General features: G+C 52.7%; 1 protein-coding gene across 1 annotated transcript; it reads left to right on the top strand.

The window, feature by feature from the left end:
• The first annotated feature begins 547 nt into the window (after positions 1-547).
• IGLON5 (IgLON family member 5) lies at positions 548-19,019 on the top strand. The gene is made up of 8 exons (XM_074219483.1): positions 548-626; positions 7,108-7,186; positions 7,397-7,629; positions 11,420-11,539; positions 15,245-15,379; positions 15,578-15,698; positions 17,035-17,189; positions 17,839-19,019. Exons 1-8 carry the CDS (start codon positions 548-550, stop codon positions 17,928-17,930), a joined length of 1,014 nt encoding a protein of 337 aa, XP_074075584.1. The 3' UTR covers positions 17,931-19,019.
• The last annotated feature ends 101 nt before the right edge of the window (positions 19,020-19,120 follow it).

Raw genomic sequence — 19,120 nt, 5'->3', positions numbered from 1 at the left:
AGGCCCCCTGGCCCCTTGGCATGTGAGGGTCTGGAGCACCTGCCCCCCGGGTCCTCGGGTCCGGACCGCTGGGTCCTTGCCAGTGCGGGTCGGGACCCCTGCGCCCTTGCTGGCAGGGGCGCGGGGCCGGGCGCTCGGGTCCCTGCGCTGCAGGCTCCCGGGGCCGGGCTGTGTGCCTGCTGGCGCGGGCGGGGGCGGCTGGTGGGCAAGCTGCCTGGGTCCCGACGGGGGCGGGGGTGAGGGAACTGGGGATTCGGGAGAGGGGTGGGCAGAACCGCAGTAACAAAGGCCTCTCCATCCGTCAGGCGGCGCCCCCCCCTCTGCCCCGCCCCGCGGCCCCCCGCATCCCCTGATTGGCCGGTCCCCCTGCCCGTCAGCGCCGCCCCCTCCCCGGGTCTGCAGCAGGGCTCTCGCCGGCTCCTCGCGCCCCCCCCCCCCGCCCGGTGCCGCAGGCGGGGAGCCCCCCCTCCCCCTCCCCCTTCCCCCCCGGGCCCCGCGCGCCCCGGACCGGCCCCCCCTCTCCCCCTCCCGCCCCCTGCGCGCCGCCATGCCCCCCCCCGCCCCCCGGGCCCGGCTCCGGCTCCTCGCCGCCGCCGCCCTGGCCGGGCTGGCCGTCATCAGCCGAGGTACTGCAGCGCTGGGGCCGGGGGGCGGGGAGGCTGGAAGCTGGGGGGCCCTGCGGGGGGCGGGGGCGCGGGAGCGGGGCGCCTGGGTCCTCGGCGGCTGGCAGCTGCTCAGCGGGTTCGAGAGCTGGTAGTGACCTTAGTGATGGGGCCGGGGGGGGCGGGGGGACCTAGACGCGAGGGTCCCCCCGGGGGTGGAGGCCGAGGGGAGGGCGCGGGCAGCGGGACACCCAGGGATCGGGCAGGGGGTGACAGTCCCCGGGGGTCCTGGGGCCTCGGCAGCCTGCATCGGATGGGAGCGGGGGGGGGGGGGGGGGGGCAGAAACCTGAGTCCTGAAGCTGGCTGCCCCCGAGAGAGAGGCATGGGAGCAGGAGATGGAGGAAAAGGGCTGCATCGGCCTGGTGCCGCTGGGGGATCGGCCGGGGGGAGGGCAAGGTTTCAAATAAGTGAAAGTGTAGAGGCTTGGGGTGGCCTGGGGGGGAGGTGAAGTAGGTCATTCGGGGCTATTACGGGGGGCTGTGGGCTTTGGAGGCCAGACCACTGGGGGGAGGAACGGGGGGGGGGGGGAGCGGGGCCGGAGGCTTAGGTGCCAGGGTCCCTGAGGAGGGTAGGTGCTGAAGGATGGGGGCTTGGGAGGGGGAGGGGTGCCGGGGGGGCTAGGGACCAGGGGCAGGGCAGTGGCCACGCGGGTGCCTGAAGGGTTGGGGTGGCTACGGGGAAGAAGAGGGGATGGGAGGGACCAGGGATGGCAGCGATTGCTCAGGAGCCTGTCGGAGAGGTTAATGGGTTGAAGAGATGCCCGACTAATGAAACTTCTCTGGTCCAGGCCTACCTCCGGCTGAGGCTTCTCCCAGTAATAAATGGGTTAAGGGGGCCTAGGCCCAGTCCGACCTCTGGGCTCCCTGAGGAGATTCTCTCATAGTCAGGGATCTGGCATCACCTACAGGAGAAGGGGGAGGGGAATGAGTGGAAAGGACCAAAGCTTTTCCCTACTCTGCCTGGCTGCTTGGACCTGCTTCTCTAACTTCCCCTCTGTATGTCTCTTGGCTTTGTCTCTGGTTTTTTCCAGTGTCTCTGTTTCTCAGTTTCGCCCTGCCTCTCATCTTTTATCACTGTTTCTGTCTCTCTTTGAATCTTCCCACCTTCCTCTAACCTTCTATTTCTCTTGACTTGTGCCTTGCTATATTTCTTACTTTTCCGTTCATCTTTCTCTCATTCATTTCTTCTCTACTTTGTACTGTCTCATCTCTCAATGATTTCTGTCTCTTCATGTCATCCTATCCTTTGTGCAGGTTTCTATCTGCTATCTTCTCTTTACCTTTCTCCACATCTCTTTCTCTCTCCATCTCTCTGCCTCTCTGTCTCTCTCCTTTTTCTCAGACTCTCACTTCTCTCCAGTTTTGTCTCTTTTTCTTTCTCTCTGCCTGTTTCTCTCCCACTTTTTCTATCTCTCACTTCTCTCCTTTTTTCTCTTTCTCTCTTTGTCTCTCTGCCTGTCTCTCTTCTCTGTCCTCCATCTCTCCATCTCTTTTTTCTGTCTCTTTGTCTTTCTGTCTCTCTCTTCTCTTTCTCTGTCTCTCTTCTCTTTCTCTGTCTCTCTCCTCTGTGCCTCTTTTCCTGTGTGTATGTGTATCTTTCATGGTTTCTTTCTCTTCGTTTTTATTATATAATATATGTATATATATTTCTCAAGATTTCTCCAGGTCTCTATCTTTAATTGTTTCCTTTGCACTTTTTCTATCTGTTTTTCTGTTTCTTTTTAAGTGTTTGTATTTCTGCTCCTGTTTCCCTCAACATCTTTCCTTTCTCATCATTTCCAATTCTAAGATCCTTCCTGTGTATTTTCCTTCTAAAATATCCATCTCTTTTTCTTCTGAAAAACTCTCTACCTTGTCCCCGAGTCTCTGAATCTTTTTGCTATTCTGTCTCCATCTGGGTCTCTTATTTGTTTCTGTTTCAGTATTTTTCCATGTTTGTCTTCTGATCTGCTTCCCCATTTCTCTCGGTCTCTACTCATTTCCTGACTGTTTAGTAAATTAACCAAGATCATGAAAATCTCTCAGCAAATGGATGGGAGTCATTGACCTAGGTTTTAATCCCAGCTCTCTCACTAATTCCATGTGACCTTGGGAAAGTCATTTCTTCTCTTTCAGACAGGTTTTCAACTGTAAAACGAGAGGAATAGATTGGTTGGTTGCCAGTATCTCTCCCAGTACTATCTGCATTCTTTGTTCTGGATTTTCAAGTTGATTTAGCTCTGACATTCTACACGTCTGTAGTCTAATATCCCATTTGCCCTTAGTATTTTCTGAATTACTTCTGAATCTGACATTCTGATTCAGTGTACTTTCATATTTGTACTTTAATATTCCAAATCTAATATTCAATGTCTAAGAGACTTCTTTTTCTAAGGCTCCTCCCAGCTCTGAAAATCTCCATTCTGTTTCCTTAGAGCAACTCTATCCTAACATTCTCTGTTCTAGGTTCAAAACTTCCTTCTGACTCTGACAATCTCCATTCTGTTTCCTTAGAGCAACTCTCTCCTAACATTGTAAGTTCAAAATTTCCTTCTTGATCTGACATTCTCTATTCATAAAGTCTGTTCTAACTTTAACATTCTCAGGTTCCTTGAAACTCTAACATTCATGTTATAAAGAATTTTTAATGTTTTAAGGTCAGCTATGATAAAGGCTACTCTAAGTTCTGACATTCTGTTTCATGATCACCTCCTCTTTTCAAATTCTCTACTCTAGGTTCTAGTGTCTTCCAACTCTGACTTTAACCATTCAGAAAGTCTCTTTTTACTCTGACACTCTGGGGACCCTCCCTGGTCTGATCTCTGTTCTAGGTTTTAAGGAATTCCCAACTCTGATATTCTATCCTAAGGGCTCTCTCAGCTTTGACATTCTCTGTTCTAAGTTCGAAGGACCCTCCCAGCTCTGGTATTTTCTAAGGTCCCTCTTAGTTTGGATATTCTCTGTTCCAAGTTCTAAGGACTCTCCCAATTCTATCCTAAGGCTCTCTCAGCTTTGACATTCTCTGTTCTAAGTTCTGGGGACCCTCCCAGCTTTGATATTCTATTCTAAGATTTTTCTTAGCTTGGACATTCTCTGTTTCAAGTTCTGAAAACACTTTCAGCACTGATGTTCTATCCTAAAGTCCCTGTCAGCTCTAACATTCACTGTTTTTAAGGTTTCTTGTACTTTTTGCACTGTTCTTGGAGAAGGCGTGGAGGATAGGGCACATTCAAGCTGCTGTTGGTGTGAGAGATAGCTCAGACACTATATGTTTTCTATTTTAAGAACCTTTTAGACTGTGATTTGAAAGAATTCCAATGGCTTTAGAAGGTTTCTGCTTCTGTGATTCTAGGCCCCTTCCTCTCTTTTCTCATATCTTGAGCTCCTCTCTGGGTAACAGCAGCAAGAAGGCCTTTCTACTTCCCCCCACCCCCAACCCCCTCTAGAGAATTCACCTTTCCCTAAGGAGAAAGAGCCAGGGCTAAGGTCTGAAAATAGACAACCTGACTGGACCTGACTCATCTGTCTTGGCAGAAGTCACTGAGGTGATAAGTCTTGGTGCTTGTTTCCTTGCTTGGCTAATTGGGAGCGGTCAAGGTAGCAATGAAAGAACTGAGCTTCCTTTTGAAAGATAATTGGCCCAAGTAGACATCTGGGCTGCTGGGGCCATGGGAGTCAGACCCATAGCATCCACTTGGAGCAAGGGAAGGGGGACAAATGGGCTGACCTCAAACTCCAACTAAACCAGTTCCAGTTTCACATTAAGAAGGTAGATCACTTCTGAACCTGGAACCTTGAGTAATCATTTTCTTCACTCAGAATAAAAAACCCAGTATCTCATCCCCTTTCTTCCAGGTAATAACCTTAAATTTCCTATCTTCTCTCAATAATTCCCATCTTCATATAATACTTCCAGCCAACAATTAATCCATGAGTTAGACTCTGAGGATTCTGCACAACTGAGCTCCTGCAGCTACTTCCAGATCAGAAGAGCTACGTAAGAGTCGTTCTGGGGGTTCTAGGGAAGTAGGAGTGTGTATCCATAGCCCAAACTCTTCTCCTTATAATATGATAATTTTGTCAAATCCTCATAAAATGGTTTTGTTGTTGCTGTTGTTGCTGAATCGTGTCCAATGCCACATGACCCTGTGGACTTTTGGCAAAGATACTGGACTGGTTTGCTATTTCCTTCTCCAGTGTGTTCTCATTTTACAGATGAGGAACTGAGGCAAATAGGGGTTAAGCGACTTACCCAAGGTCACACAGTAAGGTTCTGAGCCTGGATTTGAATGGAATACAGAGTTAATAACACTGAGAGCTAAAGCATAGAATGGCAGAGTCAGGATGAACATTCGACCTCATTAGTCCAAGCTCCCTCTAACTCCCTAGACCTCACAGCTCTCTTGCCACACTTCGCTCCAATTATCTTCTTACCTGAGGAATTGCAGATAGGAAGGGAAACTCTCCATTTCTTTATCTCGGTTACTTTACTTTGTAATAGTCCCAACCTGTTGTCTTGCACCATCCTGTTGTAATGTCCAGCCCCAAAGGGAGGACATTTGATATCTGATCTTGGAAGTGGGGTTCTAAATCAGATGTGTATATGAGACAGAGCCAGAGCCAGAGATATTCTGGAAGAAAGTGTCATTTCAAGAAATTTGTGCTTGCTAATTCATACATATAGGTATCTATAGATTTGTGTCTTTATATATGACACTTTGTGACTATAGGTCTATTGTTTCTCTGTATGTGTCTGCTCTTTTTTTCTAGATGTTTTTGTATGACACTGTATATCTTTATGCTGTTTGCTTGTTTAGATAGCTGTGCATTTGTCTGTGGGGCTCTATATTTTTTGTGTCTGCTTATTGGCATGTCTCTGTGTATGTCTGTATCTATCTCTGTGTGATTCGACTTTGTATCTCTCTATTGGGCTGTGTGTGCGTGCGTGCATGCGTGCGTGTGTGTGTGTGTGTGTGTGTGTGTGTGTGTGTCCTTGGGCCTATGTGTCTGCCTGTTTGGATATGGGTGAGTCTGAGACTTTTGTCCTTGTGGCTGTGTCTAGATCCCTGTTTGTTCAGTTTTTGTCTCTGTGCTTCTTTATGATGTGTAGGAGACTGCATGTCCTTGGGAATGCCCCTGCCTGGGTGTCTCCTGTGTTTCCCTTTCTGTGTATGAGAGTGAGTGTGTGTCAGTATGTTGAAATCAAAACAGAAGGATCATTGCTCCAGGGTAAGGGAGTAGGGGAAGGAGGGAACTGGGACTTCTAGTGGAGAGATTTTGGAGTCAGTGTGGCTGTGTACCGATACTGTCTTTGTCACCGACTGGTGACTAGGGGTCTCAGGTTACTCTGATTCTCGTTGAGTCTTGGTCTCCCTGCCTCTGAGACTATTTTGACTAAATAGAACATTCTGAACAGTGGAAAAGTCATAAGGAGGGCAAGAAGAGGCTTAGTAAAAGCTCTGTGGTCTGGTGGGTGGGGTATATTGTGTGGTGGTTCACCTCTGGGTGTCTCAGTGCATCCTAGGGACTGTAACTTCTCCACTAAATGGCCTTTCTTGGTTTCTTAAATATGGGAAAGACTTGGGGAGGGAGAGGAGCAGGAAGGAAAATGGGGTGCACAGAGGCAGGGGATTAGATAGATGAACTCTAGGGTGAGGCATCTGTTCCCCATCCATCCCTGTATATCTCCAGACAGAGACAAAGACAAAGAAAGAGACAGAGAGACATACAGAGGGAGAGACAGACAGACAGACAGACTCAGAGAGATAGACATAGAGACTGAGGGAGAGACAGAGGTTGAGACAGAGAACCTCAGAGACAGACAGGAGACAGAGAAAGACAGAGAGGGAGACAGTCAGAGATAGGGACAGAGACAGAGAGACTTACAGAAGGAGAGACAGAGTGAGAGATAGAGAATGAGAGAAAGAAACAGAGAGAGAGGGAGAGAGAGAGAGAGAGAGAGAGAGAGAGAGAGAGAGAGAGAGAGAGAGAGAGAAACTAACAGAGATAGAGATAGAGACAGAGAGATCTTGGGGGAGAGGGAGGATTGGAGTAGCCTGGTAGCAAAAGTCCCAGGATAAAAAGGGACCTGGATTAACCCGTGTCTCCCCTCCCTCCCCTCTTCACACTGCCAGCAGGGAGATTTGGCCAGGATCCTTTCTCCCTGCCTCCAATCAGTGGTTCCTGGGTATTTTGTAATCCAGTTTAGCCACATCATCTCTCCCTGTCCCAACCTCTTTGTCTCTCGAAGTCACTGTACTCATGTCTCAATTACCATCTCTCTCTCTCTGTTATGCCCCCTCTCTGGGCATCTCTCTCGCTGGAGTGGCTTGCCAGCCCTAAGCCACTAGAACAAGGGATGACAAGGACAGCTTGTGCTTGTGTTTACCCTGCCACGGGGTGCCCCAGGTCCTGGGCTTGTGGGGGGAGGGGATGGAGATCATGTGCCCTCCCCCCCTCCCCCCAGGGCTGCTGTCCCAGAGCCTGGAGTTCAGCTCTCTGGCAGACAATTACACCGTATGCGAGGGAGACAACGCCACACTCAGGTACAGCCAAGCCCCCTCTTCTGCTCTCCCCACTCCGCTCCCGTAGGGCCCCCCTGCCCCGCCCCCCAGGCATCTCCTCCCTGTCCCTCCAGGTAGGTGACCCATTCCGACCCCTCCCCCGGGAGCTCCCGGCCCCAGGGTGCCCAGCCCCCTCCCCCCGGGGCCCGGGGCCCAGGCTGGTGCCAGTCCGAGCCTCCCCCGTGGCCGCAGCTGCTCCATCGACGAGCACGTGACCCGCGTGGCCTGGCTGAACCGCTCCAACATCCTGTACGCGGGCAACGACCGCTGGACCAGCGACCCGCGGGTGCGGCTGCTCACCAACTCCCCGGCCGAGTTCTCCATCCTCATCACCCGCGTGGGCCTGGGCGACGAGGGCCTCTACACCTGCTCCTTCCAGACCCGCCAGCAGCCGCACACCGCCCAGGTCTACCTCATCGTGCACGGTGAGGACCCGCGGGAGACTGAGGCCAGAGAGGAGCCCAAGGGGCCAGGGGGGGAAAACGAAGGCCAGAGAGGAGCCCAAGGGGCCAGGGGGGAAAAACAAAGGTCAGAGAGGGAGACTGAGGCCAGAGAGGAGCCCAAGGGGCCAGGGGGAAACTGAGGCCAGAGAGGAGCCCAAGGGGCCAGGGGGAAAAACAAAGGTCAGAGAGGGAGACTGAGGCCAGAGAGGAGCCCAAGGGGCCAGGGGAAACTGAGGCCAGAGAGGAGCCCAAGGGGCCAGAGGGAAACTGAGGCCAGAGAGGAGCTCAAGGGGCCAGAGGGAAACTGAGGCCAGAGAGGAACCCAAGGGGCCAGGGGGGAAAAATGAAGGCCAGAGAGGGAAACTGAGGACAGAGAGCAGCCCAAGGGGCTGGGGGAAACTGAGGCCAGAGAGGAGCCCAAGGGGCCGGGGGAAACTGAGGCCAGAGAGGAGCCCAAGGGGCCAGGGGGAAACTGAGGCCAGAGAGGAGCCCAAGGGACCAGAGGGAAACTGAGGCCAGAGAGGAACCCATGGGGCCAGGGGGAAACTGAGGCCAGGGAGGAGCCCAAGGGGCCAGAGGGAAACTGAGGCCAGAGAGGGAGACTGAGGCCAGAGAGGAGCCCAAGGGGCCAGGGGGAGACTGAGGCCAGAGAGGAGCCCAAGGGGCCAGGGGGAAACTGAGGCCAGAGAGCAGCCCAAGGGGCCGGGGGGAAACTGAGGCCAGACAGGAGCCCAATGGGCCAGGGGGAAACTGAGGCCAGAGAGGAGCCCAAGGGCCCGGGGGAAACTGAGGCCAGAGAGGAGCCCAAGGGGCCAGAGGGAAACTGAGGCCAGAGAGGAACCCAAGGGGCCAGGGGGAAACTGAGGCCAGGGAGGAGCCCAAGGGGCCAGAGGGAAACTGAGGCCAGAGAGGGAGACTGAGGCCAGAGAGGAGCCCAAGGGGCCAGGGGGAGACTGAGGCCAGAGAGGAGCCCAAGGGGCCAGGGGGAAACTGAGGCCAGAGAGGAGCCCAAGGGGCCAGGGGGAAACTGAGGCCAGAGAGGAGCCCAAGGGGCCAGGGGGAAACTGAGGCCAGAGAGCAGCCCAAGGGGCCGGGGGGAAACTGAGGCCAGAGCGGAGCCCAATGGGCCAGGGGGAAACTGAGGCCAGAGAGGAGCCCAAGGGCCCGGGGGAAACTGAGGCCAGAGAGGAGCCCAAGGGGCCAGAGGGAAACTGAGGCCAGAGAGGAACCCAAGGGGCCAGGGGGAAACTGAGGCCAGGGAGGAGCCCAAGGGGCCAGAGGGAAACTGAGGCCAGAGAGGGAGACTGAGGCCAGAGAGGAGCCCAAGGGGCCAGGGGGAGACTGAGGCCAGAGAGGAGCCCAAGGGGCCAGGGGGAAACTGAGGCCAGAGAGGAGCCCAAGGGGCCAGGGGGAAACTGAGGCCAGAGAGGAGCCCAAGGGGCCAAGGAGAAACTGAGGCCAGAGAGGGAGACTGAGGCCAGAGAGGAGCCCAAGGGGCCAAGGGGAAACTGAGGCCAGAGCGGAGCCCAAGGGGCCAGGGGGAAACTGAGGCCAAAGAGGAGCCCAAGGGGCCAGGGGGAAACTGAGGCCAGAGAGCAGCCCAAGGAGCCAGGGGGAAACTGAGGCCAGAGCGGAGCCCAAGGGGCCAAGGGGAAACTGAGGCCAGAGAGGAGCCCAAGGGGCCGGGGGAAACTGAGGCCAGAGAGGAGCCCAAGGGGCCAGGGGGAAACTGAGGCCAAAGAGGAACCCAAGGGGCCAGGGGGGACAAATGAAGGCCAGAGAGGGAGAATGAGGCCAGAGAGGAGCCCAAGGGGCCAGGGAGAAATTGAGGCCAGAGAGGGAGACTGAAGCCAGAGAGGAGCCCAAGGGGCCAGAGGGAAACTGAGGCCAGAGAGGGAGACTGAGGCCAGAGAGGAACCCAAGGGGCCAGGGAGAAACTGAGGCCAGAGAGGAACCCAAGGGGCCAGGGGGAAACTGAGGCCAGAGAGGAGCCCAAGGGGCCAGGGGGAAACTGAGGCCAGAGAGGAGCCCAAGGGGCCAGGGGGAAACTGAGGCCAGAGAGGAGCCCAAGGGGCCAGGGGGAAACTGAGGCCAGAGAGGAGCCCAAGGGGCTGGGGGAAACTGAGGCCAGAGAGGAGCCCAAGGGGCCAGGGGGAAACTGAGGCCAGAGAGGAGCCCAAGGGGCCAGGGGGGAAAAACAAAGGTCAGAGAGGGAGACTGAGGCCAGAGAGGAGCCCAAGGGGCCAGGGGGAAACTGAGGCCAACGAGGAACCCAAGGGGCCAGGGGGGACAAATGAAGGCCAGAGAGGGAGAATGAGGCCAGAGAGGAGCCCAAGGGGCCAGGAAGAAACTGAGGTCAGAGAGGAAGACTGAGGCCAGAGAGGAGCCCAAGGAGCCAGGGGGAAACTGAGGCCAGAGAGGAGCCCAAGGGGCCAGGGGAAACTGAGGCCAGAGAGGACCCCAAGGGGCCAGAGGGAAACTGAGGCCAGAGAGGAACCCAAGCGGCCAGGGGGGGGAACTGAGGCCAGAGAGTAGCCCAAGGGGCCAGGAGGGAAACTGGGGGCCTGGGAGGCACCCAGAGGAGCCAGCACCTCTAAAGAGACAGAAATTTGGGCTCAGGGAGAGAGGAAAGGGAGTGGAGATGGAAAGAAAGGGGGGGAGAAAAGGGAAAGGAGGGAGACAGAAGGAGGAAGCAAGGAGAAGATAGAAATTAAAGAGATATAAGAGAGGGAAGAGAGAGATATACAGAGACAGACAAATGGCAGGACAGAGAAAGAGAGAGACAGAGAAAGACAGACAGACAGATACAATGAGAGGGTCTGAGACAGAGATAGAAGCAGAAAGACACAGAGATATAGAGAAAGAGAGAGAAAGATAGAGACAGAAACAGAGTCAGAGACAGAGAAGGATCAGGACCCCAGAGGATGATAGGAAACAAAGACAAAGGCAGCCATAGCAATCAAGGAGTGAAAGAAGTGACTCCAGAGAGACCCAGAGACAAACATAAGGATGAATAGACCCAGAGTGCCATCCTGCTCCTGAAGGCAGCTAGGTGACACCAAAAGCCTCCACGGGAGGAAGGAACATAGCCCCAGACTGGGAGAACATAACAAGGAAGAGTCAAGGAAAGGGCTTAGGAGTCAGAAACCTACAAAGGGAAAAGCAGAGGGAGACACTCATGGACAGAGAGCAGAGAGACAAGAGTCAAAGAAAGATCCGCAGGTGTCCAAGGAAAATGCTGAGCTAGGCTTTTCTGTCCCAGCCCCATCCCAGGCTGGAGGCCCAATGGCCAGTGATGCTGTTGATTCTTGCACCTTTATCATCCACCTCCCTCCTAGGAGACAGGAATTAGGACCTGAAGGCTAGGGAAGACTAGGGAGGTGGATAACTGGGGTCTGGGGCAGGGCAGGGATTAAATACTGGGATATAAGGGTTCTTGAGGGAACTAAGCAGGAGGATCAGGGTGATTAGCCGACTTTAGTAGGCTAGGCTAGGTTATCCAGTGGCTGGATAATGGAAAGGAGAAGAGACTGGAAAATCAAAATGCCTGGCTCCTTGGTGGGGGGTTGGGGGGCTAGAAAGGGGTTAGGAGTCCAGGATTTTAGGAGTCCAGGATTTCCCGAATCCAGGGTGGGTGGAGGTGTAGGAGATCAAGCTGTCTAAAAAGCGTCAGAGATTTGGGATCAGGAGACCTAAGATGCCAGAACAGGAAGAGCTAAAGAATCCTTACTTGTGTCCCCTTCTGCTCCCCTTTCTCCCCTTCTCTTTTCAGTCCCTGCCCGAATCGTGAACATCTCCTCTGCTGTGACAGTGAATGAGGGTGGGAACGTGAACTTGCTGTGCCTGGCTGTGGGAAGGCCAGAGCCCACCGTCACCTGGAGACAGCTCCGAGGTGAGGGCCTCCTCCTCCCCACCACCTGCTAATCCTCCACCTGGGTCCCATATTCCCACCTTCACCCTCAACGTCTCTTCCCCCACCCTGCACTGGCTGTACTTGCTAAACCCCAGGCCCTCCCCAAACTCCTTAAATCCTAACTCCCAGATACTGAAGGTCCAAATATACATATGTGGAGAATTTATTTTTTATCCTAAAACCACAGTCATAGAGCTTAAACTCCCAGATTTGGAGTTCATTGAGCTCAGGAGGCCCCGAGTCTACCCACTGCCTGTGTAGGGATACCTGCAGCAGGGAAGGAAGAGATGACCATCTGGCATCTCTTGGAATACTTCCAATGATAGGGAGCTCACTGACTTTCTGCCCTCAATATCCAAATCTCAGAGATAAAAGGGATCTCAGAGTCCCTTTTAAAGAAAACTGGTGGTTCTGGATAGAGCACTGGGCCTGGGTCAGTTCAAATTTGGCCTTAGATACTTCCTGTGTGACCCTGGGCAAGTCACACAACCTCTATTGTCCTCAGTTTCCTCATCCATCAAATGGTGATAATAATAGCACCTCCATGGGTGGTTGTAAGAATGAAAGGAGATTTCTCTAAGAACACTTAAAATAGTATGGGGAACATAATGGGCACCATATAAATAATCACTCCATTCTCTTCCCTTCCTATCTAATCCAACATATCTGAATGGGAGTTCTCTCTTCATTAGCCCAGCAAGAGATTATCCCACCATTGCTTACAGACTTCAAATATTGGGGAACTTATTACAGTACTGTCCCAGATATTCATTCATCATTTCAATGGCCTTGGAAGTCAAAGATGGGAAAGATCATGAAACATTGGATATCAGATCTGGAAGATAGCTTAGAACATAAAATGTCAAAGCTAGAAAAAAGTTCAAATCCCTTCTCTGACATTACCTTATGATCTCTGTCAATCACTTCACTTCTACTGGCCTTAAAATGAAGGGACTGGACTCAGTGGCTTCTGAGGTCTCTTTGAGTTCAAGATCCATGAGTTTTTAGTCACTCGGGAGTCATAGACCTATATTAATCACTGGTTCTGTGTGCAATAATAGATAAGAACAAGGGTCCTGCCCTCAAGAAATGTCAGTCCAGTAGGAGAGATGTGCACACCAATAGCTGAGATGGAGTGAAATGGGAGCAAAGGGACAGATCCAAAGGATGTTATGAGAAATTTGAGGTACAACATTTTCTATGAGAGGAGGGGTATAGGAAAGGTTTCATGGAGGAGATGTTCTCTGACTTGGAACTTTAAGGAAGGGACTACCATAGACATCTGGATATGAAACTGGGAGGAAAGACCTTCCAGGCTGGAGGGAGTGGTATAAGATAAAGAAAGCAAGGTATGGTTGTTACCCAGATTGTGGAGAATCCTGGACCACCAATATTGAGACTATATCCAAAAAGCTGTAGGAACCCTTAAAATTTTTGAGGGGGAGCAGCAAGATTACAACAGAAGTTAGGAAGAGGAGTCAACACCAGTTTTGAGGAAGACTGTGGAGGCGGGAAAGACTGGATGCAGGAAGGTTGCTTTGCATGCTATTTTAGAAGTCTAAATAAGAGGCAAAGAGGTCCTTTACCCTCTAGGATGGTGACCAGTCGAGTGGAGAGAAGGGGACAAATGCAAGTGATGTGACTGTGGTAGGATGGACAATATCTAATAAATGACTGGATATGGAGAGGAAGGTACCCAGGATGACCCTAAAGTTTTCACCTTGGAGATAAGAAAAATGGAGCACTCTGAAGAAAAAAGAATCACAGAGAGAGAGAGTTGGAAAGGACCCTAAAAGGCCAATTAGTCCAAAACATGCTTAAAAAGGAATTGCTTCTGCAATATTCCTTGAAATGTGCTCCACTGGGTAATTCCCACCCCTACCTGTAGATCTCAAGTCCATTCATTACCTAAGGAAATTCCCAGATGCATCCTACATTAATGTGATTCTAGGGTGAACTAGCTATGTTCTTTTCAATCTCATCAGTCAAGCATTAAATGTTTACTGGATAGGATCATGGAATAAGAGAACCTCTCAGCTCCTGGGAACCTCAGAAGCCATCAAATCCCACTTGTACCTGAGCATAAATTCCTCTTTCCACATCCAGCCAGTGGTTAGAAAAAAGCACTGGCCTGGGAACCTAGATAGTACTTAACACATTTTTGTGAATTGAAGATCCCAGGATGATGGTGGCTATCAATCCCTCATTTAAAGACCCCCACTGATGGGGGAATTTGCTGTCATTTGGGGCATCCCATGCCCTTTGGAAGAGCTCTGATTGTTAGGAAATAGATCCTTACATGAGACCAAAATTTGATCTCTGACCCCTAGGTCCCACCTATGGTGGGAGAGATGAGATTCCAGGGACTCAATCCATTGGATTCAAGTCAGCAAAATTGCATTAAGCAGAGACTGTCCTATGGGAACAACATTGGAGAAGAAAAGAGAACTTCAATATAAACTATTCTCTCAAATAGCTTATAAGTAAGATTATTAGTGGGGCTCACTTCTTTGGACCTTACAACACTGAATCTGAGAGCTTTAGAATATGGTTCCATAATTCTGAAATGGAAAAAACAACAGAACATAAAATGTCAGGGACAGAAGGCATCATAGAAGATGGAAAAAGCTGGAAGGGTCCTTAGAACTTAGAATATCAGACCACCAAGTTATCATGGGTGGGGGGGAACAGGATACAACCCATCAATAATGGTAAAAATAGCAGAACACTCCAAGGATCTGGGATTTCACTTAGCTGGCTAACCCTAATAATGACAAGCCTTTGTATAGCCTTTTGATGACTTTTAAAGCATTTTCTAAATATGATCCTGAAGCCATTCTGGTGGGCAGTAGGCAAAATTATTGTCCCCATTTTACAGATGAGGAAAGTGAGAAGGCAGTGGTGAAATGACTGGCCCGGGGTCTCTAAGAAGTGTCTATACTTGGCTTAAGCACTTCCTGACTCTGGAGTCCAATCCTCTATCCTTGAACCAACCAGAAACCTCAAAAGTTAAATGACTTGTGAATAATCACATAGTCTGAGTCTAAAGCCAATGAGCTGATGTTGTTCTCTATGATATACTGCATCTCACATAAAACCTTAAGGTTTGTGAGATACTTTCCCCCCATTTGGTTCTTAGAACAGGAAATGTCAGAACTAGAAAGCTCTTCAGAATACAAAAGAGAAGGAAGAGGGTCCTGAGAACCCCAAATTATCAGAAGTAGGAAGGACCCTAGACTATGACAGGTCAGAGCTGGAAAATAGAAGACACACTGAGATCTGGGAGAGTGAGGACAAGCCCTGTGGGGCTTTGCCTATGGGATGGCAGATGGGCCACCCGGAATTAAAGGAGCCTGGTGGCACCTGGAATTAAGGGAGGGCTCCATTTTCAAGGAACACCAGTAAGTCTGAGACTTCTGGCCCAGAGCCCCTTGAAATCTGCCCGCCTTGCAATCCCTGGAGTCCACCTGGCCATCACCTATTCTCCAGGGCCCCAGTGCTCCCTTTCCTGGCGACTCCCAAAGTCTCTGACCCAGTGACTTCCATTCCTCGTGGACACCCCAGGGTCCCAGCCCCTGTTTGCCCCCCGCCCTCGCTGTGCCCCTGCTGATGTGTGTCTGTGTTGTACCCGTGTCGTCCCCGTGTTTAAGTGTGTTTGTGTCCGCCCTGCCCCTCCTCCCTCAGACGGCTTCACATCCGAGGGGGAGATTCTGGAAATCTCGGACATCAGGCGAAGTCAGGCTGGGGACTACGAGTGCGTGACCCACAATGGCGTGGCCTCGGCCCCCGACAGTCGCCGAGTGCCAGTCACGGTCAACTGTGAGCTCCGCGTCGCCTTGGCCCCGTAGCGGGAGGGCGAGACCCTGAGTGCTGGAGGGAAGGGGGCGGCCGCCCGGACTCCCCGGAGCTTGAGGGAGGGATGTCTGCGACCCTGGCCCCGCAGGGCTGGGGCTGGAAGTGGGGGGCGGAGGGGGGCGACGTCAGAAGGGCTCATCCAGCCCCCCTTCTCTGCCTCAGACCCTCCCACTATCACCGACGTGACCAGCGCCCGGACAGCCGTGGGGCGCACCGCGCTGCTCCGCTGCGAGGCCATGGCCGTGCCCCCGGCGGACTTCCAGTGGTTCAAAGACGACAAACAGTGAGGAAGGACGGCGACGGGGCGAGGCCATGCCGAAGGGAGGGCTGGGCAGGGGAAGGGGTCCTGAGGGTTGGGTCCCCTCTAGAGTTCGAAGCGAAGAATGGGGGCGGGGGCGGAGATTGAGGGGAATGACTCCCCCAAATTGGGAACGGGCAGGTACGGAGAGTCCGCAGAGCGGAGACGGACCTCAGTTCCTGCACCCCACCCCAAGAGGAGGAGTGTAGAAGTGGCGGGGAGCCCAGGCTGGGTTTGGGGAGGGTTTCAAGAACTGAAGTCTCTGTCCACACACGCACACAGGCACAGCTTAATAAGGGCATTCTCCGAGAACTGAAGAGGCTGAACACATAAACACACACACACACACACACACACACACACACACACACACACACACACACGCTGAGCTTCATAAGGGAATTTTCCAAAAACTGAAGTCTCTGCACCCACACGCACACATCTACATACCACATTCACTACACACACCACACACACACACACTTACACAAAACATTCACCACACACATCTGCACAAAACACTCACCACACACACACACATACACACACACACTGAGCTTTATAAGGGAATTTTCCAAGAACGGAAGTCTCTGCATACACACACATGCACGCACACATCTACACACCACATTCACCACACACACACACACACACACACACACACATCCACACACCACATTTACCAAACACACACACACACTGAGCTTTATAAGGGAATTCACCAAGAACTGAAGTCTCTGCACCCACACACACACACCACACTCATACCACATACACACAAACTGAGCTTTATGAGGAAATTCTCCAAAAACTGAAGTCTCTGCACACATACACATCTACACACCACATTCACTACACACACACAAACTGAGCTTTATAAGGGAATTCTTCAAGAACTGAAGTCTTTGCACACACACATCTACACACCACATTCACTACATACACACACACACACACACACACACACACACACACAAACAGCGCTCTATAAGGGAATTCTCCAAGAACTGAAGTCTCTGTGCACACACACACACACACTACACATCCACACACCACATTTATCAAACACACACACACACACACACACACACACACACACTGAGCTTTATAAGGGAATTCTCCAAGAACTGAAGTCTCTGCACCCACACGCACACATCTACATACCACATTCACCACACACACACACACACACACACACACACACACACACACACACACACACACACAAACCATACAAACACACCCCCAGGACACTGAGGCTTCCCTGGATGGGTCTGGGGGAGGCTTGGAAGGAAGGAACAACCACTACCCTTGCCCGCAGGCTGGGGGGCGGCGCGGCTGAGGGCCTGAAGGTGCAGACAGAGAGGACCCGCTCCATGCTGCTCTTCGCCAACGTCAGTGGCCGCCACTATGGGAACTACACATGCCGAGCGGCCAACAGGCTGGGGGCCGCCAGCGCCTCCATGCGCCTTCTGCGTGAGTGTGCCCCAGGCTAGAGCTGGGGCCAGGGGCCACCATCCAGGCCAGAGTGCATCAGCCCTAGGAGTAGAGGAGGGAGAGGAGCCAGGGCATGGTCATAGTGGGACAGAGGAGAGAAAAAACACACCCAAAGAGAAAGGAACTTGGGGGAAGAGAGGGGGAAAACAAGATTTCCCAAAGACAGGGAAAGTCCAAAGAAAAGGCAAGACTTGGGGAGACATGGAAAATCAGACACAAATGGCAACAAAAGGTCAAGAATCATGGGCCAGAGAGCATCCAGTTGGAGTCAAGCATTGGGCAAGTGGAAAACCAGAGAAAAGCAAGAGACAGCAACCAAAAAGTCAGAGACAGTTAGAGAGACAAAGCCACAGGAGAAGAGAGTTGACAGAAAGTAGTTAACAGATATGGAGAATTACAAATCTGTGACAGTGGAAAAGAAAAGGAGGGAGAAAAGAGGTGAAAAGCAAAGGAGGGAGAACAGAGGCTCTGTGGTTGCAGAGAAAGATAATGAGAATGGCTTTGATTGGGGGGGGGGGAGACAGCTTTCACTGCAGAAGGGAGCAAAGAAAATGGGCTGGGGATGGGGGTCGAAGCAACTTCTATCCTCCTGACCTTGTTTTTTCCTCCTCTTTGCTTTTGCTTTCAGGCCCAGGCTCCCTGGAGAACGCAGCCTCAAGGCCCCCGGGGCCCCTGGCCCTACTCTCTGCCCTGGGCTGGCTGTGGTGGGGAGGCATGTAAGAGCCGAGGCTGACAGAGACCAAGCCCTAGCAAGGGAGTGAGCCAGCAGCCTGGAGAGTGAGAGCCAGCGAGGAAGGCCCAGAGTCCCGGGCAGAGGAGGAGGAAGAGGAGAAATCCTTAGAGAACCCATCACTGTGAGGGATAAACGCAAAATTATGCATCGTTTCTACAGCCATCGTCGTCACCCCTTCACATGTCTGACTGTACCCCAGTTGCCCCTGACCCCCTTGGCCCTGGCCTCGACCCACTCTGGGTACCCTGTCAGCCCTGCCAGCCACAGGCTGCCTGTCATCTCTGCATGCCAGCTTTAGGTGGTTGCCCTGGCTGTAGGGGTCCCTGGCCCCTATCCCCAGGCTTAGCTTTAGCTTTCTCCCCTGTTGGGAGTGGCCCAATCCCTTTTTATGTTGGATTTTGGCCCCAGTGAAAGGGAAAGTTGGGGGAAGCACTGTGTCACCTCTGGGCCCCCCCAATCACCAGGGCTGCCTGTCACATTTCTGGGTGTCCCCCTGCCCAATCATCCTTCCCCTTCCCCTTGCCCCCACTTTCTGGCCTTCCCCCCAGGCCAACTGGTGCTTCCAACCTACTGTCAGGCTGGTGGCTGTGGCCTCCTCTGCTTCAGCTGTCTGCCTCAGTTTCCCTATCCCTTTGCCACCCTTAGCTGCTTGCCTGTGTCCCTAGCCCTGTCTACCGGCTGCTGGCTGTCTTAGCTCTTGCCACTCCAGTCTTGGCTTGAAGCCCAGTCAGCCAACTGTACCTCACCTCCATGTACCTACACCCACCAGCGACTGTGATCAGCAATAGTCCCCCTGACCCCTGCCCCCAGCTCTAACTATCTTCTGCTCTGGGTTTGGCTCTCCTGGCCCCAACCATAGTTTCTACCCCAGAGGTGGTGGTTTTGCAAAGGGACAGAGAGAATCTAACAGAAGGTCTGCTGCTATCTAATCCCATTAGAGACCCCCAAACCCACCACTCAGACAGAGGGAGGATGAGTCCTGGGCCTAGTCCCAGGGATACTTGTTAACAACGTCCACTACATAACACTTCCTCAATGTCCATACCACTCAGAGTTGGCCAGGGCTAAGGAGGGTCGGGGGGGGGGGTGGGCTGGATCAGGGAGGGACAGGGACTGTACCTCAGAGGGGGGCCTGGGCCCCATCCATATCGTCTTCCATTCCCAGGGTCCTGAGGGT

This window comes from Macrotis lagotis, chromosome 1 (assembly GCF_037893015.1).
Source record: "Macrotis lagotis isolate mMagLag1 chromosome 1, bilby.v1.9.chrom.fasta, whole genome shotgun sequence".
NCBI lineage: Eukaryota > Metazoa > Chordata > Mammalia > Peramelemorphia > Peramelidae > Macrotis > Macrotis lagotis.
Note: the sequence above shows the minus strand (reverse complement) of the source record. Positions and strands in the feature narration are given on the sequence as shown.

Bases quoted from the DNA above. Each gene is read 5' to 3' on its own strand.
- IGLON5 (XM_074219483.1), top strand. From the start codon at position 548: ATGCCCCCCCCCGCCCCCCGGGCCCGGCTCCGGCTCCTCGCCGCCGCC. The intron at 7,630-11,419 runs GTGAGGACCCGC...TTCTCTTTTCAG, and splicing joins GGTCTACCTCATCGTGCACG to TCCCTGCCCGAATCGTGAAC. The intron at 15,699-17,034 runs GTGAGGAAGGAC...CCTTGCCCGCAG, and splicing joins TGGTTCAAAGACGACAAACA to GCTGGGGGGCGGCGCGGCTG.